The sequence below is a fragment of the Bubalus kerabau genome, chromosome 2 (assembly GCF_029407905.1).
Source record: "Bubalus kerabau isolate K-KA32 ecotype Philippines breed swamp buffalo chromosome 2, PCC_UOA_SB_1v2, whole genome shotgun sequence".
NCBI classification, from domain to species: Eukaryota; Metazoa; Chordata; class Mammalia; order Artiodactyla; family Bovidae; genus Bubalus; species Bubalus kerabau.
Genome location: NC_073625.1, coordinates 23,074,222 through 23,102,151, shown reverse-complemented (window position 1 = coordinate 23,102,151; position 27,930 = coordinate 23,074,222). Strand labels below are relative to the sequence as shown.

The 27,930-nt window shown below is 37.2% G+C and overlaps 1 protein-coding gene across 2 annotated transcripts in view; it reads left to right on the top strand.

Moving 5' to 3' along the window:
- The first annotated feature begins 16,928 nt into the window (after window positions 1-16,928).
- The window catches only part of SGCZ (sarcoglycan zeta), a 410,555-nt gene continuing 399,553 nt past the window's right edge, over window positions 16,929-27,930 (top strand). For both annotated transcript variants that reach the window (XM_055567242.1, XM_055567241.1), the window contains exon 1: window positions 16,929-17,123. In XM_055567242.1, the coding sequence (XP_055423217.1) occupies window positions 16,929-17,123 (195 nt within the window). The remainder of the gene's footprint in view (window positions 17,124-27,930) is intronic.

The window sequence follows — 27,930 nt, the reverse complement described above, 5'->3', positions numbered from 1 at the left end:
ACTTTCTACAAACGTCATGGCTTTCCACATATTTATATAACACATATACTTCTATGTAAATAAAGCTATTTTAAAGGAAATTTCAGACCAATATAGTAAACTGGAAACCCATTGCACCTGCCAAAAGACAGTATGAAAGTGAAGTCGCTCAATCGTGTCTGACTCTTTGTGACCACTTGGACTGTAGTCTACCAGGCTCCTCTGTCCATGGGATTTTCCAGGCAATAGTCCTAGAGTGGATTCCCATTTCCTTCTCCAGGGGATCTTCCCAACCCAGGGCTCGAACCCGGGTCTCCCACATTGTAGACAGACACTTTACCATCTGAGCCACCAGGGAAGCCAAAAGACAGTATACTAAAAGATAAATACAACAAAAAGAAAGCAAGGTTATTATATCTTACCTACAGATATATTGTTTGATGGAAAACTCCTCTAACAGCTCCTTCTCTGAGGGGAAAGGTTAGAAATTAGTTAATGTGCTTACTAGCGTAAGGACTTTCCATGTGATGTGTTGAGAAAGCTTGGAAGCAAAGGTAAAAGAGAATAGATTTCCCTTTATGTGAATCAAAGATGTTTAACGTTGCGCTTATTAAAAAGGTGATATAACAGCTTCTCGTTCTGCGTGGTGGTTAGAATTAAATGAGTAACACTTGGACGTTAGTGTCTAGTGCATGACAATCTCCATGAGATCATTTGCTATTATTTTTGTTAGTTCCCTTTCTTCCCCTTGAATGAAGAATCAATAGTGTTAAACTGTGCAGTTCTTTTTTCACTGAAAAGGATTGTTTTTCATTTTTAATAGAAAATAATTTGGGCAAGTACTAGGAAAATAAGCTAATTCATTTAGCTTTATTTTCAGATTAAGTAGAAACAGTTAGCTTTCTAGTTTAGGAATATGACCAAACACAAGCTGGGCATAAATACATCTAATAGGGAGCACTGAAGTACTGTAAAATGCAAATTCTGCAGATGGTCCTGGACCACACATTAGTGTAATTTCACCTTAATACTGTTGTTATTGTTGTTCAGTCACCAAGTCAGTCATGTCCGACTCTTTGTGACCCCATGGACTGCAACAAGCCAGGTCTCCCTATCACTCAACATCTCCTGGAGTTTGCCAAGCATGTGCATTGAATTGGTCATGCCATCCAACCATCTCATCCTCTGTTGCCCTCTTCTCCTTCCACCTCAATCTTTCCCAGCATCAAGGTCTTTTCCAATGAGTTGGCTCTTCACATCAGATGGCCAAAGTATTGGAGCTTCAGCTTCAGCATCAGTCCTTCCAATGAGTTTTCAGGGTCAGTTTCCTTAAGGATTGATTTGTTTTATCTTCTTGCTGTCCATTTAATACCATATCATGGAAATAATGTGGTGAATGAGTACTTTGTAATTCATCCTTAAACTCATATAATGATTCAAATGAATTAAAATATGTGAATTTTTGATCTTTTAAATTAGATTTTTGAGTATTTTAAACAGGTGACTTTATTATTGTTTCTTTTCCTATTCATTCCAACCTACTTTTTCCAAATTACTATGTGCAATAAGTAAATAACACAAATGTATTATAAATATAAGTGTATTTATATAGAGATGTAAATTATATATACATGTACATAAGTGTATATTTATATGTATCAGTGTTCACCCTGAATACGGATATTTTCAGTCATTCCTAGAACCAGCAGTTGACATGCTTCTAAACCTTTCTTTTTTATTCTTCTAGTCAAACTTTCAATCTGTGCAGTTTCTTGATGTTAAGATGGGTACTTTTAAACCAGTTAAATGCAATTTACAAAGGTCACCAATTTATAATACAGCCATGGCCTTTTCAGATCATCAGGTTAGAAGCCTAAATTAAGTATTGTGGCCTAAAATACAGCTCTCCAGATCTCTGGAGAAAATGCAATTATAAAATTTGAAAAAATAACATATAAAATGCAATCAGAAAACAAGTGGGAGAATATGGAGGTCAGTCTCTATGCAAGCTCTGGAGAAAGCACTTTGGTCACCACACAGAGAAAGCACAGAGGAGGTCAGATGGGAATACACACAACCAGCCGTGTGCAGCCAGCTGGTGTCCTGTCCTGTGGCCAAGTTTTCATAGTGTAAGGGAGTAAAAATAGTTTTCTGTCTACACGTCTGAGTTCTTGGCTGGGACCCTAGTAATGAAGGACTGATTAGCAAGAGAAAACCAAGCAGATTATTAACATGTATCCCTCATGCATGGGACTTCCCTGGTGACTCAGTGGTAAAGAATCCACCAGGCAAGCAGGATTTGATCCCTGGGTTGGGAAGATCACCCGGAGAAGGAAATGGCAACTCACTCCAGATACATATAAATATAACACTGATACATATAAATATATGCTTATGTACATGTATATATAATTTACATCTCTATATAAATACACCTATATTTATAATACATTTGTATTATTTGCCTGGAGAATCCAGTGGACAGAGGAGCCTGGTGGGCTACCATGTGGTCACGAAGAGTCGGATATGACTTAGCAAGTAAACAACAACATCCCCCAAGCATAGCTGGGAGATATCAGAGAAAAACAAATAACCCAAAGAAGTGGTTTAGAATTTAGGCGTAAATACCATCTTAATAGGGAAAGGGCAGTGGGTTGTAGACCTTTAGGGGCGAGTAAAGGTTTTAGGGAAGATGAGTGAGCCCTTAGAAGAATGAATGGAAGGCGTGATAGTTCTGACAGTGTGTCTCGGTGTGGTGTCTACTTCTAGTCTCCTCTCCAGTGACAAGAATCAGTCTTCCCAGGTTGATGAAATTCCTAGGGAGGGGATATGTGACAAAAGAGTTGTTGCTTGTCCTCCTCATTGCTGCATCTCTAGCCTTCCTGAAAGATGCCTTGCGAGTAGAATGTGCTAAACTGACTTTTATTTAATATATGAATAAACATGATGACATTTATGCCCTGGGAATACATCTTGAGACTGAGCAATAGGGGCAAGAAATAAGTCAAAAGTTGAAAACCTTTAACATAATCTTGCTATGATAAATCCTAAAATAGAATGCTGACACTGTGGACTGATATAGATATATGTGGAAAATATGAAAAATAAAGAGACATAGACTTGCATGCTCCCCATTCCAAAAAAGAAATATAAAATCTAAGCATCAATAAAATTCTTCATTTTTTAAGTACAATGACTTGAAATATTGTATCATCAATAGAATCAGCTGAATAAATAACTCAATTTTATCTAATATATTAATTCGATTCAGAAGATTCCTAATTTAGAGTGCTATGGATTCAGAACCAGTACTTACATTTGAAGTTCAAATTTGGGATGCGTTTTTTTAGGATCATTGTCACAAGAAGCCCCCACTACCATCCCTGACGTATCATCTGATCCATTAAAGACATGAAAAAGCTGCCGACAGCTTTTCCAGTTTACAAATGGAAAAATATGTCCATAATTGTATTATTTTGAATCACATACATTCCATTCACTCTCACTATGCTCCCTAAATATGTTTTCAATTGTGTGAATTATATGCTTTCTAAATATATTTATCTATCCATACAGTAAACAAATATTTATTGAGTTATATAATGATGCTGGTGGATGTAACAGTAATATACTAAATGGCACTATTATGATTCCTAAAGTGCCCCCTTTTCTGAGTTAATATAAAAATCAATTCAATTTCAGCTGAATCAACAATAAAGCTACCAGCAGAATGCCTAGCATGGAGCAGGTATTGAGTAAAAGTGGGTATTAATCTCAATTTATCATTTATAGCATATCTGATTCTGTTTGGTGCTTGGATGACTATAAAAGAATTCTAAGCTAAGGGATTTATTATCTTATTGTGAGTGTAAAGGAGGAAAAATAATTTCTCCTCTACCCTTATGCATTCTTGGCTGAGAATCTTATAATAAAAAACAGATTAACAAGAGAAAAAAACAAACAGAATTTTATTAAAATGTATCCCTCATATACCTAAGAGATGCCTAGGGAAAAGTGAGTAATTCAAAGAGGTGGCTTAGAATTCAAGTTTAAACATCATCTTAATAGAGAAATAAGAGGGGATTGTAGGTTTCTTAGAGGAGAGTAAATGACATTTAGGAAAGACAAATGGGTCCTTAGAAGAATAGATGGGAGGTGTGAATAGTTTGTGACAAAGTGGGTCTGGGTGTAATGTCATTTCTAGTCTCCTCTCCTGTGACATAAGTCAATTTTCCCTGGTTAATGCAACTCCTGGGGAGGGGATTTATGACAACTGAGTTCCTTTTGCTAAATCCATCTATAGGCAGAGACTGGGAGTTCAGAGAAGTTATCTCCATGTATTTGCTCTTTTTCAAGTGCCGACAGCTCAAAATAATCAATGTGCCAAAGTGGCATGTTTCGTTGTGGCATATTCTGCTACTCTTCATCAGCTAAGACAAGAAACAACCATAAAACAAAGGACTAGCAAAGGACTACAACACATACACCTTCGCCTAAGCTCCTCAGCTGAGAAGAATAACCAGTTAATCTTATTTAGATTTCTAATGCCAGCACTGAAAAAGCCTGATTTCTGGTATAAAAACCAAAATTAAAGTGTCACCAGTCCTTTTATCTTCCCATTTTTCACCTCTGGGGGAAAGACAGGTTATACTCATGATCTAGGTATGCCTGGCCAAGGTTAGTATGAGTAATGATGGATGAAGTATTTGTCTCTTCTCCTGGTCCATGTTCTCCTGTGTGGCCCCTGCTGAGACACAACAGAGAGACAGCCAGAGGAGCGGGTCCAGGCCTCCAGGGGCATCTTTCCAGCACTGATGGAGAGATCTGTCCACACTGGCCTCACTTCATGATGGCTAATCAGGCTTCTTTCTGTACTTTCCTTCATGCCATCAAGTGCTGAACTGGCATGCATTTCCTTTCTGCCACTAACTTGTTACATGAAAAGGGGAACTTACCGTTTCCCCCACTTATAACAAACCAAGAGATCTAAAATCTAATTATTGGCCCAGTGGCTTTACCTTCATCCAGATTGTTGTTCAGTTGCTCAGTCATGTCCACCTCTTTGAAACCCTATGGACAGGAGCATGCCAGGCTTCCTTGTCCTTCACCATCTCCCAGAGTTTGCTCAAACTCATGTCCTTTGAGTAGGTGTGCCATCCAACCATCTCATCTTCTGTCAACCCTTTCTCCTCCTGCCCTCAGTCTTTCACATCAGGGTCTTTATCAAGGAGTCACCTCTTTGCATCAGATGAACAAAATTTTGGAGTTTCAGCTTCAGCACCAATCCTTCCAATGAATATCCAGGGTTGATTTCCTTTAGGATTGACAGGTGTGATCTCCTTGCTGTCTAAGGGACTCTCAAGAGTCTTCTTCAGCACCTTGAAATGTGTTTGCAAGGTTTTTCATAAACAGCGGTGCTTTCAGGTTAATCATCAGGGCTATGGAAGCCATGTGCTATCTTTCTTGTTCTTCGGAATTTTTTCTGCTTGCTGTTAGAACAGAAGCCCATGAGACTTACTTTTCCCCCTATTCTTTTTCTTACATGTTTTCCTGTTGATCCTTATTTCTTTAAATAGTATGGGCTTTCCACTTTCCCAGTTAAGCTCTCCAGCTGTGTTTCTGGCAAATTTGTTTTTCCTTAAAGATTTTTTCGCTTTTCTCCTGCTGTGTGTGTGTAACAGTACTTGCCAACCAGCTTCTCATGCTTGCAATCTTAGGGTAAATGCTGCTCACAGCCACCCATGTTGTTTTATCTCTCAATGATGACACAAGTATGAGTAGGCAAAAGACTTTCCAGCTCCTTCAAAATTGCTTTAATGGCTAAGTTTTTCTGTTAATAGCACATGAGGGGGTCTGAGAATTGAGTGACTTCAATATTAGGAGCCTAAATCCACATCTGTGACTAAATAAATGCCAAAAACTGTGATGGGAAGTTTTCATCCAATTAACTACTGAAAAAGTATTTTCTACATAAAAGTGCTTCCTTTTAGAGTGCATGAAGTATGTAAAATAATCTCAGAACAACGACTGGGTCATTCTCTGTAAATGTCCATATTTTTCTAAAATTTTTATCCATCTGAGAATGTGTTACCCTTTTAATGTCTATTTGGGTTTCTTTTTCACTGTCAACCTTGGCTAGGGTACTCTTCTATTTCCTATCTCAAGAGGCAGCACCATTTGACTGAGATATCTTTCATCATTCTTGAAATTCAGTTGCTAGGCTGCTTCTTTTCCCGGCTTTAAAACCTGACTACAGCATTTTCCATAAACTAACTGGAAAAAAAGTACATTTTGTGAAATAGCAAATTTTGACTGTCATTGTGTTGAAATGTGCCTTTGAGAATTAAGTATCACAGATAGGGAGAATTTCCGATTGCCATGGTAAGTGGACTTTACAGTATTGTTTTCACTCTCTCTCAACATCAGTAGCTGTTTAGAGACTCATTTTCTGGGAACAGAATACAAAACGCCTTTCTACGGTATAAAGTTTACACCATACATTTGGACACTTCAAGCATCTTGTTTTATTAATGATATTTCCAGCATGTCTTTTAAAATCAATTCCAATATAAATACTTAATACAGCACTGAAGGAGGGGACCGTTAGCTATGAGGTAGAAGATCAGGTTTCTTTTTTTTTTAACGAGTCTTTTTACCATTTAAAAGGAAAGGAGAACTTTAGCATCCTGCTTTTCTACTCCCACATTGTTCTTATGTAAGTCAATGTAATATTCATTTGAGAGCTGAGGAAACTGGGGCAGAGGAAGGCTGAGTGACTTGCCCTAGGATGCACAGAATAGAATGGCCAGACTGGGATTACAACCTGGCACAGAACTCTGAGCCTGCGCTTTACTTGCTGTGCCCATTCCTCATCTGAACAAATAACAGACGATTGTAGTGTTAAATCTAACATGATCAACAGTTAATGAGCAGTGACATCAACATGATTTACCGTTTCTTCTGGAATCTAAGCTACTCCCAGTGAGGAAGTAAAGGGGTTTTGGAACTGAGATTCAATTTTTATGGTCACAAAGATGTTGCATATTGCTTCGTGAATGTGCCAAGTGCTAGCTCTGTAATCAGAAATTAAAAGCAATTTCCCAAATTATCTAGCTTATTTTCTGGAAGACACATGCTTCTCTTTTATATTCATATTTCCCATAACAGAAACACAGGGAGCAAGTCTGAGCAGAAAAGAGATTCTTAATTTATATTTTAATTTTAAGGAATGAAATAGTGAGTTAAAAAAATAATTTGCTCTTTCTTTCCAGTCTTTGTGCTTTTTCTTTCCAGATGTGCTATATACATCTCTGTGTTATAGCCAGTACTGATGTGTGTAGTATTATAAAAGTGTTTTATTAATAATATTATAAAGCATTATATTAGTAGTATTATAAAATGTGGTATTTTAAAAACAATTAACAATTATATGACTTGAAATATAAAATTAGGTTCTCTTTACAACTTTATCATCCGATTGACAATTTAGTGATATAATCTAGACTGGAGAAAATAGGTTCTCAATACTTGGACTTGAACTAACTTTCTACTGTCCTCAAGCTTTTGGGTAAAGTCTTAGAGTGCCTTTTCTCTTCTTGATGAAATTCAAATTTTAAAAAGTGATGATTTACAATCCACTTTCATACTTCTCAGTTCTTACTGCCATTTTCAACTTGTTCAAACCCTCTCGATATTAGGGTTATGAGGATACAAACATATGGCAGGGTCACTCGATCATCCTTTCAGACAATATTTCTTCCATAAAACAGAGCATTTCATTTATAGCTTTTATTTTTACCCTTAATTTAGTCAATCGCAATTTCAAACATTTATTTCAGGCATTGCAATCTCCCTCAGTCTCTTCTCTTCTTTCTCTCTTCTCACAAATATTAAGACATGTCAAATAATTTTTAGCTTTTCCTGTATATTCAGGGAGATGCCATATCTAATTTTATTCAAAAATGCCCTCGTTTCTCCACTCCCAATTTTAGAAAGTAAATAATAAAACCTTACTGAAAGTGAGGAAAGACTATGGGGTTGGGAAGGAGAAGATGGTACTTATACCTATATGCTGAAATTCAAATAAAGCAAGTCTGTGGTGACACAGAGCCTCAGATTAAGTAGGCTGTGCAAGAGGGAATCTCAAAGCAAACTTTAACCACAGCAGAGCTAATTTCAGATTTCTTTTTTAAATTTTATTTTATTTTTAAACTTTACAAAATTGTATTAGTTTTGTCAAACATCAAAATGAATCCACCACAGGTATACATGTGTTCCCCATCCTGAACCCTCCTCCCTCCTCCCTCCCCATACCATCCCTCTGGGTTGTCCCAGTGCACCAGCCCCAAGCGTCCAGTATCGTGCATCAAACCTGGACTGGCAACTTGTTTCATACATGATATTTTACATGTTTCAATGCCATTCTCCCAAATCTTCCCACCCTCTCCCTCTCCCACAGAGTCCATAAGACTGTTCTATACATCAGTGTCTCTTTTGCTGTCTCGTACACAGGGTTATTGTTACCATCTTTCTAAATTCCATATATATGTGTTAGTATACTGTATTGGTGTTTTTCTTTGATTTCTGTACGCCGATGTGAGTCAGAATACTAGTACATAACTAAGACGAAGAATTATTCTTGTTGGATTATGATCATTATAACCTGTCTATGTTTCACACACACATACCCCTTATGGATCACAGTCTTGTCTTATTGTGAAAAAGATGTTTGCCTTAATCAATCTGTGAGCCATGCCATGCAGGGCCACCCAAAACAGACAGTCCATACAGATATTTCCAACAGAACATGGTCTGCTGGAGAAGAGAATGGCAGCCTACTAGGTATTCTTGCATAGAGAACCCCATGGACAGTATGAAAAGGCAAAAAGATATGACATGGGAATATGAGCCCCCCTGATCAGAGGCTGTCCAATATGTACTGGGCAAAGGTGAAGGGCAATTACTAATAGCTCGAGAAAGAATGGTGGGACTGGGTCAAAGCAGAGACAGTGTGCAGTTGTGGATGTGTCTGGTGGTGAAAGTAAAGTTTGATGCTGGAAAGATTAATATTGCATAGGAACCTGGAATGTTAGGTCCATGAATCAAGGTAAATTGGACATGGTCAAGCAGGAGATGGCAAGATCGAACATAGATATCTTAGGAATAAGTGAACTAAAATGGATGGGAATGGGCAAATTTAATTCAGATAACCATCATATCTAGTACTGTGGGCAAGAATCCCTTAGAAGAAATGGAGTTGCCCTAATAGTCAACAAAAGAGTCTGAAATAGAGTACCAGGGTATAATCTCAAAACTGAGATGCCTTGGTTCCTTTCCAAGGCAAACCATTCAATATCACAGTAATCGAAGTCTATGCACCATTCACTGATGCTAAAGAAGCTGACAAGTTTTATGAAGACCTACGATACCATCAAGAACTATCACCAAAAAAGATACCATTTTCATCATAAGGGATTGGAATGCAAAAGTAGAAGTCAAGGGATATCTGGAGTAATAGGAAGGTTTGGCCTTGGAGTACAGAATGAAACAGGGCAAAGGCTAACAGAGTTTTGTCTAGAAAACACACTGGTCTTAGAAAACACCCTCTTCCAACAACGCAAGAGATGACTCTACACATGCACATCACCAAGTGGTCAATACGGAAATCAGATTGGCTCTGTTCTTAGCAGCCAAAGATGGAGAAGCCCTAAACAATCAGCAGAAAAAGACCTGGAGCTGACCATGGTTTCAGTCATGAGCTCTTTCTGCAAAATTCAGGCTTAAATTGAAGAAAGTAGGGAACAGCACTAGGCCATTCAGGTATGCCCTAAATCAAAGCCCTTATGGATATACACTGGAGGTGATGGATAAATTCAAGGGATTACATCAGGTAGACAGACTGGCTGAAGAATTAAGGACAGACATTGGACAAGGACAAACACTATACAGGAGGCAGTGACCAAAACCATCCCAAAGAAAAAGAAATGCAAGAAGGCACAGTGGTTATCTGAGGAGGCTTTACAAATAGCTAAGGAAAGAAGAAAAGTGAAAGGCAAGAGAGAAAGGGAAATATATACCCAACTGAATGCAGAGTTCCAGGGAATAGCAGAGATAAAGACTTCCTTAAATGAACAATACAAAGACAGAGAATAACAACAGAATAGAAAGAGTTGAGATCTCATCAAGAAAATTGGAGATCTCAAGGGAGTATTTCATGCAAGGATGGGCACAGTAAAGGACAGCAACTGCAAGGACCTAACAGAAGCGGAAGAGATTAAGAAGAGGTGGCAAGAGTATACAAAAGAGCCATACAAAAAAGGTCTAATGACTCAGATAACCAAGATGGTGTGGTCGTTCACCAAGAGCAGACATCCTAGAGTGTAAAGTTAAGTAGATCTTAGGAAGCATTACTACAAATAAAGCTAGTGGGTGTGGTGGAATTCTAGCTGAGCTATTTAAGATCCTTAAAGATGATTATTGTTAAAATGCTGCACTCGATACGTCAGCAAATTTGGAAAACTCAGCAGTGGCCACAGAACTGGAAAATGTTAGTTTTCATTGCAATCTCAAAGAAGGACAATGCCAAAAAGAAGGTTAAAACTACCTTATAGTTACACTCATTTCACATGCTAGTAAGGTTTTGCCCTAAAACCTTCAAGCTAGGCTTCAGCAATATGTGAAAACCAAGAACTTCCAGATATACAAACTGGGTTTCAAAGAGGCAGAGGAACCAGAGATCAAACTGCCAACTTTCACTGGATCATGGAGAAAGCAAGAGAGTTCCAGAAAAACATCTCTGTCTACTTCATTGAGTGTGCTTAAGTCCTTGATTATGTGGATCACAACAAACTGTGGGAAAGTCTATAAGAGATGGGAGTCCCAGACCACCTTATCTGTCTCCTTAGAAACCTATATGCAGACCAAGAAGCAACATTTAGAACTGAACATGGAAAAACTGACTGCTTCAAAATTGGGAAAAGAGTGTGACAAGGTTGTATATTGTCACTCTGCTTATTTAATTACATGCAGAGTACATCTCTGCATAGAAATGCTGGGCTGGAATCAAGATTTCTGGGAGAAATAACACAACCTCAGATATGCAGATGATACCATTCTAAATGGCAGAAAGTGAAGACAAACTAAAGAGCCTCTTGATGAGGGTGAAAGAGGAGAGTGAAAAAGTTGGCTTGAAACCCAACATAAAAAAAACTAAGATCATGGTATCTAGTCCCATCACTTCATGGCACATAGAAGGGGAGAAAGTGGAAGCAGTGACAGTTTTTCTTTTCTTGGGCTCCAAAATCACTAAGGACAGTGACTTAAGCCATGAAATTAAAAGAGACTTGCAAAGCAGTGATGTACAGATGTGAGAGTTGGGCTGTAGAGAAAGCTGAGCACCAAAGAAGTGAAGCTTTCAAACTGTGGTGATGGAGAAAACTCTTGAGAGTCCCTTGGACAGAAAGAGTATCAAAGCAGTCAGTCTTAAAGGAAATCAACCCTGAATATTCATTGGAAGGACTGATGTTGAAGCTGAAGCTCCAATACTTTGACCATCTGATGTGAGGATCTGACTCATTGGAAAAGACTCTGTTGCTGGGAAAGATCGAGGGCAAGAAGAGAAGGGACGGACAGAGGATGAGATGTTTGGATGGTATCATCAACTCGATGGACATGAGTTTGAGCAAACTCCAAGAGACAGTGAAGGACAGGAAAGCCTGGCGTGCTTCTGTGAGTGGGTCACAGAGTCAGACATGACTTAGCAACTAAACAACAACAAATGTATTCCCACCTTGTTGCCCCCAGTTGCCTGAAAGTGAAAATGAAAGTCGCTCAATGGTGTCCAACTATTTTTGACCCCATGGACTATACGGCCCATGGAATTTTCCAGGCCAGAATACTGGAGTGGGTAGCCTCTCCCTTCTCCAGGGGATCTTCCCAACCCAGAGAGCGAACACAGGTCTCCCACATTGCAGGTGGATTCTTTACCAGCTGAGCCACAAGGGAAGCCCAAGAATACTGGAGTGGGTAGCCTATTCTTCTCCAGTGGATGTTCCCGACCCAGGAATTGAACCAGGGTCTCCTGCGTTGCAGGCAGATTCTTTACCAACTGGGCTATCAGGGAAGCCTTTTGCCTGGCTGATCTTTTGTCATTGACGCTAGTCCCTTGGCCACCACGTCTCTGAGAATGCACAACTCAGCTCTGTATCCCAGCTTTGTCACCTCGACTATTGGTCCCAATTTAAGTTCCCTCACTGCTTTTCCATTTTCTCTCTCATATCCTTTAGTTGCTTCTCTGGTGGCTCAGATGGTAAAGCATGTGCCTGCAGTGCGGGAGACCTGGGTTCGGTTCGATCCCTGGGTTGGGAAGACCCCCTGGAGAAGGCAATGGCACCCCACTCCAGTATTCTTGCCTTGAAAATCCCATGGATGGAGGAGCCTGGTAGGCTACAGTCCATGGGGTCATAAAGAGTTGGATATGACTGAGCAACTTCACATTCTGCAGATAAACTCTTTCTGGTCCCTGATTTAATACTCCAACACCAGACTTCATATTCTCATCTGAAATCCCATTCTTTTGTTCTTCTTTACTCCTCAAAAAATGTCTGTACTCTCCACTTCTTCATTTTTTTTTTTTTTTTTTTCTATTTAGCCCATTTCTAGTTAGGGCTTCAAATAGATCATCAAAGATCTTTTGAAATTTTCTTCACAGAAGATATCCATCATTTTAATTTCATCTTATCTGTTACATCCTTTGTGAGGCATTCTCCTTCTACTACTTTTAAAGTAGTTCCTCTCCTGTCCATTATAACACCATGCATATTATCTTCATAGCATCTATCACTATTTACTATTTTATTACTTGTATAATGAATCCATTATACTATTGTACTTTTTATCTTCAGAGAACATTACTATTTGATGTGCTATTTTATATATTTATATGTTATTTGTTTATTGTATTTTCCCTAACTATCTGAAATTCATGAGTGCTGCAAACTTGAACTCTACCTGCACATATTTGTCACTAAAAAAATATTTTATCAAATAAAGGCCCACTTCTGCCTGGAGTCTCAAATTCTGTGCCCTGATCTGAGTATATACAAAACAACTAAATAATGAGTCATGTAGATTAGAATACTTATAACATTCCCTTGGACTTAGTATTTTGGACGGTTGTCCCCTTCTGTGAGGCAGGGGAATAATAGCCAATGGAATCTGAAACTCTAAATTCTCTCCCATTCCATCCAGCTTAAGAAGATTTTACCAGAATTCTCCAGAGGTGAGTTATTAGTGATGAACTATGTTTAAGTTATTAGTGATTAATGATTAATTCATTATCTTCTAGTCTTTATACATTAAGTTATTAAAAATACTAAACAAAATAACCCTTTCTGAAAACCATATTTTCCATGCCTTTGGGGAAAAACCATGGAGTTGAAAAATTCACAAGGTCTAGTTCTACTGCGGAGAAGGAAATGGCAACCCACTCCAGTATTCTTACCTAGAGAATCCATGGACAGAGGAGCCTGGTGGGCTGCTGTCGATGGGGTTGCAGAGTCGGACACGGCCGAAGCGCCTTTGCAGCAGCAGCAGCTGGTTCTATTGACCCATGCATCTTTCATCTAACCTCATAACATCTTGGTGGAAATTGTACTCATGTTTTGAAAACATATTTCTTTGTAAAAGCAAGTGCAAAGTCCAGATTTAAATCATTCCTTCCCTGACCTGAGCTTTCCTGGTGGCTCAGATGGTAAAGAATCTGCCTGCAATGCAGGAGACCCAGGTTTGATCCCTGGGTTGGGAAGATTCCCTGGATAAGGGAATGGCAACCCACTCCAGTATTCTTACCTGGAGAATCCCTGTGGACAGAGGCGCCTGGCAGGCCACAGTTCATGGGGTCGCAAGAGTCAGACACAACTGAGTGACTAACACTTTCACTTTCTTTCCCCGGAATTAAAGGAAAGTGAAAGTCGCTCAGTTAAGTTGGACTCTTTGCAACCCCATGGTCTATACAGTCCATGGAATTCACCAGGCCAGAATACTGGAGTGGTTAACCTTGCCCTTCCTCCAGGAGATCTTCCCAACCCAGGGATTGAACCCAGGTTTCCTGCATTGCAGGAGGATTCTTTACCATCTGAGCCACAAGGGAAGCCCTGAATTAAAGGTGACAGAAGTAAATGAATTTATCTTAATGTGAACACTGATAAACATCTGAATCCAAGAAGGCTGAAGACTTCCTAGATATTAACTAAGATTTGGTTATTTGATTCTAATGAATGCTATTAGACAGAAAATCTGGCATGAAATAAATTGCAAAACTGTGATACTTTCTTAAGTAAAGTTAGAATTTCTTGAATTGATAAAAGTGTTAATTAACACATTTTTCATTTTCTTGACAACCTTTACTCTTGGCCTTTTGTATGCTATTTGCTTTTTCAAATTGTTAGAGACTTTTGATATATTTACTGAATTTGTGTTGTTTTGCCAAAAAATCAATTTTGTTACTGAAGGACTATTTTCTTTGTAATGTGTATTTGTTTTATTTCAGAGACTTATTAAGTTCTCATTTCTTTTATAAGGAATGGTATTCTCACCTTCATGTCTAAATGGAATTTGTAGGAATAGAATATTCTAAAAAGGCAGTCTGCTGCATTGTGAGATTAAAGGCAATGGCTGGTCTGAATAGTCATATCATTTTACTATGATTTCAGAGACCAGCTTCATGGGGGATGGTCTCTTCCTTGTCAGCTGGACACAATCAGGCTTCTTCTGGACTCTTCTGCTCCCCTCTCATGTGCATACTCCCTCTTTCCAATAACAAGGCTCTTCCCTGTTCTTCCCTTTAACTGTGGCAGTCCCTAGTGTTCCCTTCATTCTCTTCCTATTAATACATTTTCTGCTCTGTAATCATAACCATTATCAGAACTATCAAAGCTCCACCGAAATCTTTAGGCAAAGTGGATTCCTGTGGTATGCTGTCCCCTGTTACGTCACTTTACATTTCATAGCATTCCGTAAGTTAGACATCACCCCTCTAACTGCAATTAGGGACTAAAGCTTTTTGGTACTTTCAAGGAAATGTTAAAGATTAACTCAAATAATAATAATGACAATATAAAGGTAATTTTTTATATTATGAAAGAGTTTGTTCTTAATCATTTAGTCATATTAGTTCTTCTAATACATTTAAAATGATAATTTAATATAAGAAGCCATTTTTATTATATTACTTAGGAGTGGAACAGTGGTAAAGAATCTGCCTGCAATCCAGGAGCCCTGGGTTTGATCTCTGGGTTGGGAAAATCCCCTGGAGGAGGAAATGGCAACCCACTCCAGTATTCTTGCCTGAAGAATCCCATGAATGGAGGAGCCTAGCGGGCTACAGTCCATGGGGTCACAAAGAGTTGGACGTGACTGAAGCAATTTAGCAGCACCAGCCTAATATATATCACTCATAAAAAATTGGAAAGATAATACTTAACAGTGCATTAATACAATTTGAAATTATAGCTCTAAAATAAAAAACAATGGGAAAAAGCCATATAACTTGAGGTTTTTGCATTTCTCAATATACAGTTCAACATTTTATTTAGTATAGGATTGGTTCAATAAATATCATAAATTAATAATTTCACATTATATTTTGGGACTAAACCAATAATTTTGATTCTTTATTAATGTGGTTTTTAATTGTATGATTTATTCAGCAGTATTTCTGTTGATGTAGTCATTATTTATTGCATGCACGAGAAATCTGATAAAAACCTAAAAAATAAAAAAATAAAGCTGAACAACTATTGTCCTATAGAAAATCACATTTTATAAAAATTAAAGTTTCCATCCTCCAGGTGATGAATACATTATTATGAAAATTGTATACCCAGTACATATGCATTAGCATTTCTTATCCATTTCTTTATGTTGTATCAGACAGTAAATAATGTATTTGCTCTTTGAAAAAATTAACTTAACACCTAAATTTGTATACCACCAAAGAATATCATGTCCCATTTTCCAAAACTGACTTTTCCTGATATCAGCATGTTATGTTACAGGATAATGAATATGAAGTTTGTTCTTTCAGAGATCAATTTTATACTGATAACTTATCAAAATGCAACCAAAATAAATAATCAACAAAGTTATAAAAATATGTTTTAATTACATAGTTGCTTTCCAAATGGCATTATTGGTAAAGAATCCACTTGCCAATGCAGGAGACATAAGAGAGGTGGGTTTGATCTTCCCAGGGAAGATCTCCTGGAGGAGGAGTTGGCATCCCATTCCAATATTCTTGCCTGGAGAATCCCATGAACTGAGGAGCCTGGTGGGCTACAGACCATAGGTTAACAAAAAGTTTGACACAACTGAGCATCTGAGCACTGAGCACATCTATATAATTCTAAATAATAGTGATTTTCTCTCCATAGGTTTTTCCAAACACACTGACTTTTTATTAAAGTACATACACTGAGCTAATTATATCCTATGTTTTTACATAAAGTCCAAAAAATGCATTGTGATACAGTTGGCCTCTGTCTACTCTAGAAATGGTGAAACTTATTCCAAGAGTAGCACAGCTGATCATAAAGTTGCTGGGTTTTAGGCAAATGGAAGTAGAGCTGAGAATCTTCACAGACTCCTGAGAGACAAACTAGTGTTAAGATTGGGCAAACCCCACTGAAAATACTGTATCTTAGAGATATAGTATCTAAGAATGTTAAAAATCTTAGAATTTTGTATTTTAGAGATATAACAGGTAGTTAAATAACTCCAAAAATCAAAACTGATGATAAGAATTTGAAGGGTTTGCAACCTTGTAATGTTAAACAAATTAATTTTCATTACTCACAGAGGATCCACTGCCCATTATTCTTAGATATCTTGTGCCTTTTGATTAAAAAAGTCATTGCCTTTATCTTGGAATGCTTCTTTTCTTTTTTTCTCAGATGACACGAGAACAATACATACTAGCAACACAACACAATAACCTGCCAAGGGCTGAGAATGCACAACTTTACCCAGTGGGAATTTATGGATGGCGAAAGAGGTGCTTGTACTTCTTTGTCCTTCTGCTGTTGGTTACCATGATAGTTAACTTAGCCATGACCATTTGGATTTTGAAAGTGATGAACTTCACTGTGGTAAGTACCACCATGATTTAATAACCATTGCTTTGGTTCAAGGAAGATACAGCTTTATTAGTTTTTAATTGAAAGTTATTCATCTTAATCTTTACAAGTTTGTCTGGGAATTTTGAAGACTGTCATATATTTTATGACTGCATTCAATATGTAATTATAATACACATATATTACTACCTGCCATTTGAGTGTGGAGGGTGTAGAGCATGAGACAGCATAGTATATTGATTTATTAGGACATTAGAAAACTTGTAATTGATCAGCATGAATTGCTTGCTAAACCTGGGAATCTAAGAAATGAGTCTGCTTTTAGAAACAATATTCCACATTAAAACTAATATTGTAAATCATAAGTTCCTTGGAAATACTTTATATACCACTCTATATTTGCTTTTTAGATAATATAATGCATGGTCAAATCTAAACCTTGGAATTTTCCTGGGCTGCATGGAACAATGTCTGTAATTATCATCAGATGGGAATCTTACCTTATCAGATATCATGGTATCTTATTTTATCAGATACCATCTGTTATGGTAAATAAAAGATAAACTAGGAATTAAATTGCTATCTTATGAAAATTAATAATTAGCCAAACCATTGTATAATCCACAGATGAATTTTGCCTGAGTCTTGACTGTGAACAGTAAACCTCTGAGGATGTCTAATCTGTTTCTCAGATAAGGCAAAATTAGCTGTTTCTACAAAGTCTAGTTTAGCCCATTTCATGTTTACTGGCTAAATTCTTAAATTTCTCTACTCTGCCTTTAAACTATTCTGCTTTTGCTTGGAGACTTCAGATATCTTCACATCCAAGCAGGTATCTTTCTTTGCTGACCAAATTGCTATTATTCTTTAGAACTCTGCATCCTCAGGGGTGCAGGTAAAGCTGGCTATTTAACTTCACTGATCTTCCTATGTGGGGCTGCCTTAAAAAAAAAAAAAAAAAAAAAAACTCTGCTGTGTATTGATTTAGCAAGAGTAGTTTCTTTCTGACTTCACTAATACCTAATTCTAACGAAATAGAATCTCAAAAGAGAAAATGAGTTCAGCATCTGTCCACAGTGTAGGGCACTGGGGTTGTGTGCAGTAGGAGCCTGGGGGCAGGTGGCCTAAGCTTCCAAAGAGGAAACAGTAGAACTGTGCAAATCATGATAAAGCAGCATATGCTCACGAAGAAAAAAGAGCTGAGCAAAGGTTTCCATTTTTTTCCAATACAGTGCACATTTTGAAAGGTGTGCCTCCAAGAAAAGAAATGAAAGACAAAGAGATGGGCAGGATTCAACGTGTTTTAGGACTGGAGAAAATAACTGCTTCTTAGATGTGGATGCAAGTTCAGTGTTGCTCATCAAGGCCTGTGAGCCTGTGGGTGGGCTAGAAGTGGAGTTGGAGGCTACTAGCAGAATGACAGCTTTATGAGGCTCTGGTAACACATTTGAACCATTATTTTGCCTCAGGAGCTGGCTCATCCCCGTACCCACCCTCCTCCTCCAGGGAAAAAAAAAAAACCTTGTGAGTATTTGACACTCACCAGCTCTACCTGTAGTCTTTTTGTTCTTCTGAGCTCTTCTCCTACGTTTACTTAATCATGTCTGGGCTTCATTTACAATTCATATATCACACAGTAGGGACAATGTATACACCCCTGCAGATTTTTTTATGCTCTCTCTCTTTTTTTTTTTAGTTTATTTTTTTATTGAAGGATGATTGCTTTACAGAATTTTGTTGTTTTCTGTCATACCTCAACATGAATCAGCCATAGGTATACATATATCTCCTCCCTTTTGAAACTCCCTCCCATCTCCCTCCATCCTACCCCTCTATATTGACATAGAGCCCTTGTTTGAGTTTCCTGGGCCATACAGCAAATTCCCATTGGCTATCTATTTTATATATGGTAATATAAGTTTCAATGTTACTCTTTCCATACATCTCACCCTCTCCTCCCAGTTGCTGATGGCAACTTCTTCAATATCATTATTCTTTAAAACTGTTTATTTTTCTTAAAGAGAGGAAGAGTAGAATTTTCTCCAAGTCTTACAGTTTTAAGCATTCTTTTTCTTCATTAAAAGACATCTTTTAAAAGTTCATGAAAAATAGGATCAACTTTCTCACCCTAGGGAATCTTGATTCTATGCAGTGACCAAGCTACAGGAATTTTGAGATGTACATTTCTGAAGCATGTTTAAATTAATTAAGGAAATAGACTTAAATGAGTAATTACATGGCTTCATGCATCAGCCTCCTAATACCTTGCCACATGCTGAGGCCAAGGCTGGTAAGCCATTCAAGGAAAATAATTGAAACAGTCATCTCTATCCTCAGGATCCACACAGGCCGTCTCTGTTACCTATGGAGCTATTTAATTTGAACCCCAGCTGGCCAAAATGTAAATGTCAACATATTCCTTGCGATAATGAAAAGGAGTCTATTTCTATAGGAGTCTTGGCTTTTATTTTATACATATCTTTCTTGTTTCTTAAATCACATTTTATTTTTTATAATTTAAACAGAAGGCCATTCTTCCTTTAGCTATGTAAGCTATTTATGTATATCTGAAATAAATGGAAATATAAGGTTGTAATTCTTGTATCAAGGTAATTTTTGTAAAGTAACATACTCTATTCATACAATGACTCATAATGGTTTAGAAAAAATCCAAATTACTAAAGTAATTGCAGATTTTAGCAGTCCTGAATGCTATACATTAGATTAAGTTATATGTACTTGAAAAGTGAAATAATTTGTAATCATCTAACATTAGATCAGTAAAAAAAAATCAATTTAGTGTTTTCACTAGTACATTAGGACTATATCTATTTCTAGCATGAATACCAAAAACCACTTGCCTTACTATAGTAAGGAGTAGTAAATGGTGTGTAAGTTGTTTGGGGAGTGTTATTGATCTGCACAAAATGTATTTCACTTTCATTATAACTGTTGCCATCCAATACATGAAAATATGTGGCTGTTAACATCTTTTATTTGAGCAAACTGGGCATGCTATTGCTATCAAAATATTGTGTTTTCAGCACAGCAAATGTAGCTGCCAACCTGTTTTATGATGCATCTTGGAGTCCATCATTATGGCCAGTATTACACATGATCTCTATGGTTGATATGACCTTATTCTGTTTCTCATTTTGTGGAAAATAATATCACTTCGCTATTGAGATACCCAGCTGCAGAGAATCAAGACAAAGGAAATGACTTTATACTACAGGGTGAGAAACTGAGGAGTGATATAAACCATAATTTCCTGGCTATGAGAGTTGATAAGTGTAGGCATGAGTTGAAGGGAGAGATTTTAAAACATCATTCTCTAAAGATCAGTATAACCCAATTATATGCTTTTGTTGTTGCTGTTTGGTTGCTTCTTATTATCCTTGTGATTCAATATAATGGACTAATCCAGCAGACCTGTCAAACCAGGCATTCTGCCCAGGCATTAGTCTTTTCTTGGTTTAAGTGTTCACAAAAGTGAATTAGCTCTATATTTGAAAGTTGAAAATGAATATAATAATGAAGTATCCTTTTTAGTCACGAGAGTACTGAGTAAAAGTTGGTGGCATCCAACTGCAATTTAATTTGATTAGACACATTAACTAGCCAGCAAAAGGAAGCATGGAAACGTTAAGTGCCATTTACGGAGTGAAGATGAAGAGGAAAGTCATGAATGTTGTGACTGAAAAGTCAAGAGTACCCAGATGTGGAGAATAATGGAAACAATCAGTTAGTTGAATAAATTAGAAAAAAAAAATTCTTAGGGACTTGTTTGATGAGTGGGATGAATGTTGGATGAACAGAAATCCCAGAAAAGAACCTGAAACATTTTTAGTTCAATCACCCCTATGTTTCTAGCGTTCTCTCTACACCATTCCCTCCATTTGGTCACTGGGTATCTGCTCAAACCCTCCTTGGGATGATAAACAAACCATCCCATTAAATGACTGGGTAGCTTTTTTTTTTTTCTTTAGCCATGGACTTTATTGTTTGAATATTTGCAATTATTATTCTATACACAAACATTAATTTCTTACAAAACTCTGTATTCCATATTGCTAGGTCACTTCACTCTTCATTTTATGTCACATTTCCATCAAGAACTATTTCCCCAAATCACAATCTGCCTGATTGTGTGTTGTTGTTGTTCAGTTGCTAAGTTGTGTACAACTCTGCGATGCTGTAGACTAGCCCACCATGCTCATCTGTCCATGAGATTTTCCAGGCAAGAATACTGGAGTGGGTTGCCATTTCCTTCTCCAGTGTTTTGTTGTTATTTGATATCTTGATATCTTGTTGCAATCTCCCTGTCTATAACTCTAATCACAGGATCCTAATTCCTTTCTTTGGATCTGACAGTAATTTATCAATTAATTTATCAAGACCACAGTATGTTCCAGTACACACACACACACACACACACACATAAATACACAAATAGACACACACACACATATATACACGAATACATATATACATACACACTTACACATATATACTCTTATTCACATAGAGAGGGAAATGTCAACCCACTCCAGTATTCTTGCCTGGGAAATCCCATGGACAGAGGAGCCTGATGGCTACAGTCCATGGGGTTGCAGTGAGTCAAATATGACTGAGCATATAGTCACATACACATATAAACATCAAGGATAGATAGATCCTGGATCATATTGTATTTTAATATCTAAAAATGCAAATATGTGAGAGACATTCTTATGCAATCCCTTTGGTTTCTTTAGTTGCCACATACTTTTTTTTTCATTTCAAATATTTTATTTATTATCTATTTAAAAGTATATATTTAGAAGATGATCGACCTTTTTATATCTTTCTGTTTATGGCTGTTGGCTGTGGAGTCGCTATCTTTTATCATACATTCTTTTCTTTTATTGTACCTTTCTATAGTTGACATTGCATACAATGCTATATTTAAATTTCCACTTACTGACTTTTTAAAGCTAAATTTCTTTAATGTCAATTTTGGGGAAATATGAAATACTGTATTTTTTCTGAGTCTTAAATCCTGTGCTCCTTCTAATATTTTAGTAAATGACACAGCACATAACCCCATCTCACCCTTGTGACTATTTATTCATACTTTTTCTTCCTCATTAACCAAGTGATATTTTATCCATAGCCATTTGCAGTCTACCTGAGATGGCTAAAGTATGTTGCAACATGCCATCATTTGCTAGTGTGTCCATCTAAAAACTTGCTCCTCCCAGTTTTCTTCATTTCACTTTCTAATAGAACCGTTACTTTGGGATGAACTTTTTCTTCTCCATGTATCCAGCCAGTTCTTATATTTATAAAAGTTGTGTCCTCATCCTAAATGCATTTTGTTTCCTAGCCAGAACCTATGGATATGGATAGACTTACATGAAGCCCGGGCTTCCCAGGTGGCACCAGTGGTAAAGAATCTACCTGCCAGTGTAGGAGACGTAAGAGACGTGGGTTCCATAGCTGGGCTGGGAAGATCCCCTGCGGGAGGGCATGGCAACCCAGTGGGTTGCTGCAGTCCACAGAGTTGCAAAGAATCAGACACGACTGAAGTGACTTAGTACACATGCACATGTGAAGCTTAAATGTGAAATAGCCACATTTCATTCATTCTTAACTGCTTGTTTATCCTCACGTTGGTGTGTTTATTACAAAATGGTTTCTTTTTATATGACCTTGTTTATTGTCTGTTACCCTCTCCACAGATGGAATGTAAGTTCCATGAGGCCTAGGGTTTTGATGCTTTTTCCCCGACTGTATTCCCAAGGCAGAGGATGATGCCCTCCAGATGATTAGCCCTTCCTAAGTGTTTGTGGGTAAATATCCATCTTTAATGTTACCTGCACTGAAAGGCTACTAGCTCTTCATTTCACTAAGGTTTGTGCCTTTCCATAGGCCCACCTTGACGTGGGAAAGATTGAGATAAAACCACCAATTACCCCTGTTGCTTAAGGTCTCATAAGCACAGGGAATGCTTCCTGATCTATGCAGTGGTTTTTATTTACTTCTACATTGAAAAAGCAGTTTTGTATTCTGAATACCAAGTTTAATGATTCCCGGTAGCACCTGCACTTAAGACCTAACATATTCCAGGAAAGCAGGCCCAAACTTGATTACCTACATCAGTAGTACAGAGAGCTGCCATTATTAACACTTTTATTTATTTAATGTAAAATATATTCTTACCCCCAAAATATATACACTATGTATATAAGGCACAAATGGTAATATTGATAACAATAATAAATGTTGAAATGAACACCTGTGCCACATCCCTTAGCTGGAAAAATAAACTTTACCAATATCTCCTAACTCTATCTATATAGGACCACAAGTTTTTTTTTTCTTACTTTATTTAGTTCATGTGAGTGCATGTATGTGTGTAAACCTCAAACACTATTGTTTTTAAGCCAACAATCTATTTGTGAGGTTTATTCCTGTTAATGTTTATTCCTACAATTTATTTATTATTTATTTCATTATTAATAGAACTGACTTATTTATCAATTTTCCTTCTGAGTTGTTTCCTAAGTATTTTTGTTGTTTAATTTGCTCTCACAAACAGTGATGCTCAGAACATTTTTGTATAAGTGTGATTGCACGTGTACAAGAGTTTCTCTAGGTTCTAGAGTTTCGAGTGGATGTCTAGAAATATTGGCTTTTAATGTCAAATTTTATCCCTAAAGTTATGGGATCAGTTGATACCACCACTGGCAACCTATAAGGGTTTCTTTTGTTCTCCTTTTTAAAATTTTTTAACACCAATTTTGTATTGGGGTATAGACAATTAACAATGTCGTGGTTCTCTTGTTCTCCTTAACAATAACAGAGAGCTGCCAGCTAAGCTAAACTGCTGCCTCTTAAGCCAGAAATCTGACAGCCAGCTGTCTCATGTAGATCCTGTTTATTAGTTGGTTTGTTTATTAATTTAGGTATCCATTTCTGGCAGATTTATCCGTATGTGTGTTTTTAGTCATATATCTTATCTCTGTAGTGTTGTTTTCATTATATAATTATGGTTCAACTAAATAGGTACTGTCTCCTCCACTGGCTTTCCCAAAGTCCCATAATGTAGGAATCCCTCAAGGAGCAGAATCAGGTCTTAGTATCTCATTTATCCTCTTATCTTCTCCAGGCACACAGTAGGTAATACATTTTGGTTGACCACTTATAATTTTTAAAGGTCTAGATTCACTTTCAGTAGAGGAAGCCTCAAATTTAACGTCTTGATTTTTCCACTAGTTCTTTCGGTAAAACTGCTTCAGATGCTGCTGAGTGTCGATTTTCATGTGCGGGCCTTTTTTGTTTTCCGCCTAAATTTCACCCTCACTTACTACCAGAATGGCATGGCTCAAGTCCTTTCACGTCATTCAGTCAAGCTGATCAGCCTCTCCTGATAAGAAGACATGCAGAGCACACTTTCTCCCAGAGTCCCAAAGCACTTAGGTAAGATAGTTTTTCAGTGAAATGATAGTCCTTTGAAGTTCCAATTACTAGCTCTTTACTGACTCCATCAGTAATAACTACAGTAAAATCTCAGTCTTTTTTCTTTTCATGAAGAAGAAAAAAAAAGCTTGGATTTTTTTATGTAAAATGCTCATTTCTGCACTATCCTACTTCATCTTTCTTGAGGCCAGGTCTATTGGTAATTAAGACTGGCAAGTACTTGTAATTTACCACCAAACCGCAGACCCTCTGTGTCATCACTTATTACAATCCCTCTAGAAAAAGTAATTGGAACCTCATGTGTGAGAAAAAGAGAACTGTGTTTCCTGACTTCCAGCCTCTCTTGGGAAGGTACCTGCTACTATGAAGCCTCAGCCTGCCCACCACAATCAACACACCTTCCTTAACAGTCTCTTCATTTAACAGTTGAAATCAAGGGCATATGGAGATTTTTCTAGAGAAATCTGTTGACCCAACATGGTCTCATATTTAGGATATTAGTGATTTCCTGAATTTATTTTTATTTAAAAAATATAAGATACAGCACACAAAATAAGCCCCCAGTGATTATAAACTAGTCTCCAGTTACTGAAAAAAGATGAAAGGGATGAATAACAGGAGAAAGTAGAAAAGGGGAGGAATTTTATTCAAATGGTCCACAGGGCAAAAGCAGGGATGTGGGTTTTTATTTGCATTTCTCACAGAATAGTTATAAAAAATAGACTCAGAATCAGACTTTAAAAACTTCTGAAGCTCATGCTCTTTATAGCCAAGCTTTATTCCTTTCAAAAACCTACAGATATATCACCATCTGCTTTGTGTATGCAACAATTTAAGAACATAACATGAGTTCATTTCTATAATCACAATTATTATATAACCAGGGAAATAGCTTGAGTCTCTACCACACGTTGGTAAGATATTTTCCCATAGAAAATTGGTGTCAATAGCAAAGTACCTCAGATTGCTGGTATTTCCAAAAACACCTCTCATCGTCCATCAAGCAATGGTTAAAAGAATGAACTTGGGACCAGACCTTTGCATCCAAATTCTGATTTTGCTGCTGATTAGCTATATTAGAGTCAATAAATTATTTAAATGTGGCTCAGTTTCCTACCCTGTAGAATGGGTGCAATGTTATTTTTATTAGATTGTTGTAAACATCAAAACAATGAAAATAATGGAAGTTCTTCAGAAGTGCCTGTCATATCCTAACAGCTAAGGACTTCACCATTATTATAATTATTACTCATATTTCTGCTATTCTTACTTCAGTTATCCCATACATTATCTGAATTAATGATTCTATTAACATTGAGCATAACACAGTACTAGAAGCATAAAAGGATCCAAAAACACAGGTATTAACAAATAAATAGTGTTTATAATCTTGTTTTTACTAATGATATGCATAAAGGTTAAGAGCATGAGCTTTGAGACAGCCTGATTCCCATTCTAACTCTAGTACTACTGCTCAGAAGGATGGTCTTGTGTGAGTCACTTAACTTCTCTAACTCCAGTTTCTTCATCTGCAAAATGGTCAATTAGTGTTAACCCACAGAGATATTAGAAGTAGTGAGTGAACTCGTACAAAACTGCTTACCATAGAGCCTCAGAGTAACTACTCAGTGCCAGCTATGTGCAATGACAAACATTATTTCCATGCCTTATTAGTTATTCAAAATGAGCTATTTTATAGTGTACATTTTATCAAAGAAATGTTTTATTTCCTTGGCATGATGGAAGGATAATAAAGACTTCTTTTGAAATTCTAATTTCATGCTGTTATATAAAAACTTTACCCAAAACTTTTAAGAGGAACAATTCAGCTGTTAAACATTATCATGATTTGGATGACACCAGGATGTTTAGTTTGAAAACTAGCATTACCTGAAAGAAACCCTACTGTCCTGTCTGAATGAAGTGTTAGTCTCTCAGTCGTGTCCAACTCTTTGTGACCCCATGAACTATAGCCCACCAGGTTCATTTCTCCATGGAATTTTCCAGCCAAGAATACTGGAGTGGGTAGCCATTCCCTTCTCCAGGAGATCTTCTTGACCCAGGGATAGAATCTGGGTCTCCTGCATTGCAGGCAGATTCTTTACTGTCTGAGCCACCAGGGAAGCCATGTCTGAATGAGGGAGCTCATTTTCCAGAGTGAGCTAATTTCATTTTGAACTATTTGGACAAATATAACACTTAAAAACTGACTGGATGATAGAGTGAGATTTCTGTTCCTTATCCTAAACGCTCTGAGTTTCTTTAATGTTCAGAGTTTTAAATGATTACCTGATTGATACTGCATTCTGAATTATTTTTGTAACACCCTTAATTATAACCCTTAGGCTATAATCTTTAGATCTGAGAGTGATGTTGGAGATGCCCTGCAGCCTGTATTTATTTAGCATCTGATTTGTATTCACCCAGATTATATGCTTTATAGATGAGACCTTATTGAATTTCACAACACTGCAAAGTAAATATTATATCCCCTTTGGCAGTTGAAGACCCATAGGTAAGGGAAATTAGATAAATTTCCCAAGCTCACACTGATGAGCAAGGTTAGAAGCTGGGTTCTACAGTTTTAAAGTTCATGCTCTTTCTGGCACCGTTCATTGCATTAATGTTAACAAAATTCAGTTAAAATTAAATTAATTCCAAATTCTTCATTTAATAATTTACTTTCCTGTCTACTTTAGTGCATTCACACAATACCAATAGATGTATAAGTAAGACATCATTGCTTTTTAAGTACATTTAAAATTTGTTAGGCAAAAGATACTCAATCACCAGAACTATTTTAATTTAAGGGGGGAAATGTACCTAATCTCTCATAGTCAGTAATTAGAACAGTGAAAACTCCTCTGTAAGTTCCAGACATGACTATACTTTTGAGTTTGGCAAAGCAAGTGTTCGTTTTAATTTCTGGATAGAGTGATGATGCTTATTAATGGCACTTTTATAAAAGGGACAATGATATTCATAAAGGTTATTTTATCCCTGTGACTCCAATCTAGTCTTTGCCCTCATTAAACTGTATTTTGCTGAGAAGTAACTAATTGCTCATGATGAAAGACCATTCGGAAGGTGATTTAGGATCATAGCTTTGGTCCACTTTTCTGAGCTGCCATTTCCATTTTCCCAATTAAATCCTCCATATGTGAATCAAGGCGCCCACTCCAAGCCAAGGTGAAGGGGGGTGCATAATTTCTGTGGCATGACGACCACTCCATGGGGGAGTGCCAGCAGTGGGAGCCCGCCTGCTGGAAAACCATCCGGTCTGTTCCACCCCTCAATGTGGTGTGTGTGGATTTATTACAGAATTTATGAGAGTGAATGGTACAGTTAATGTTGC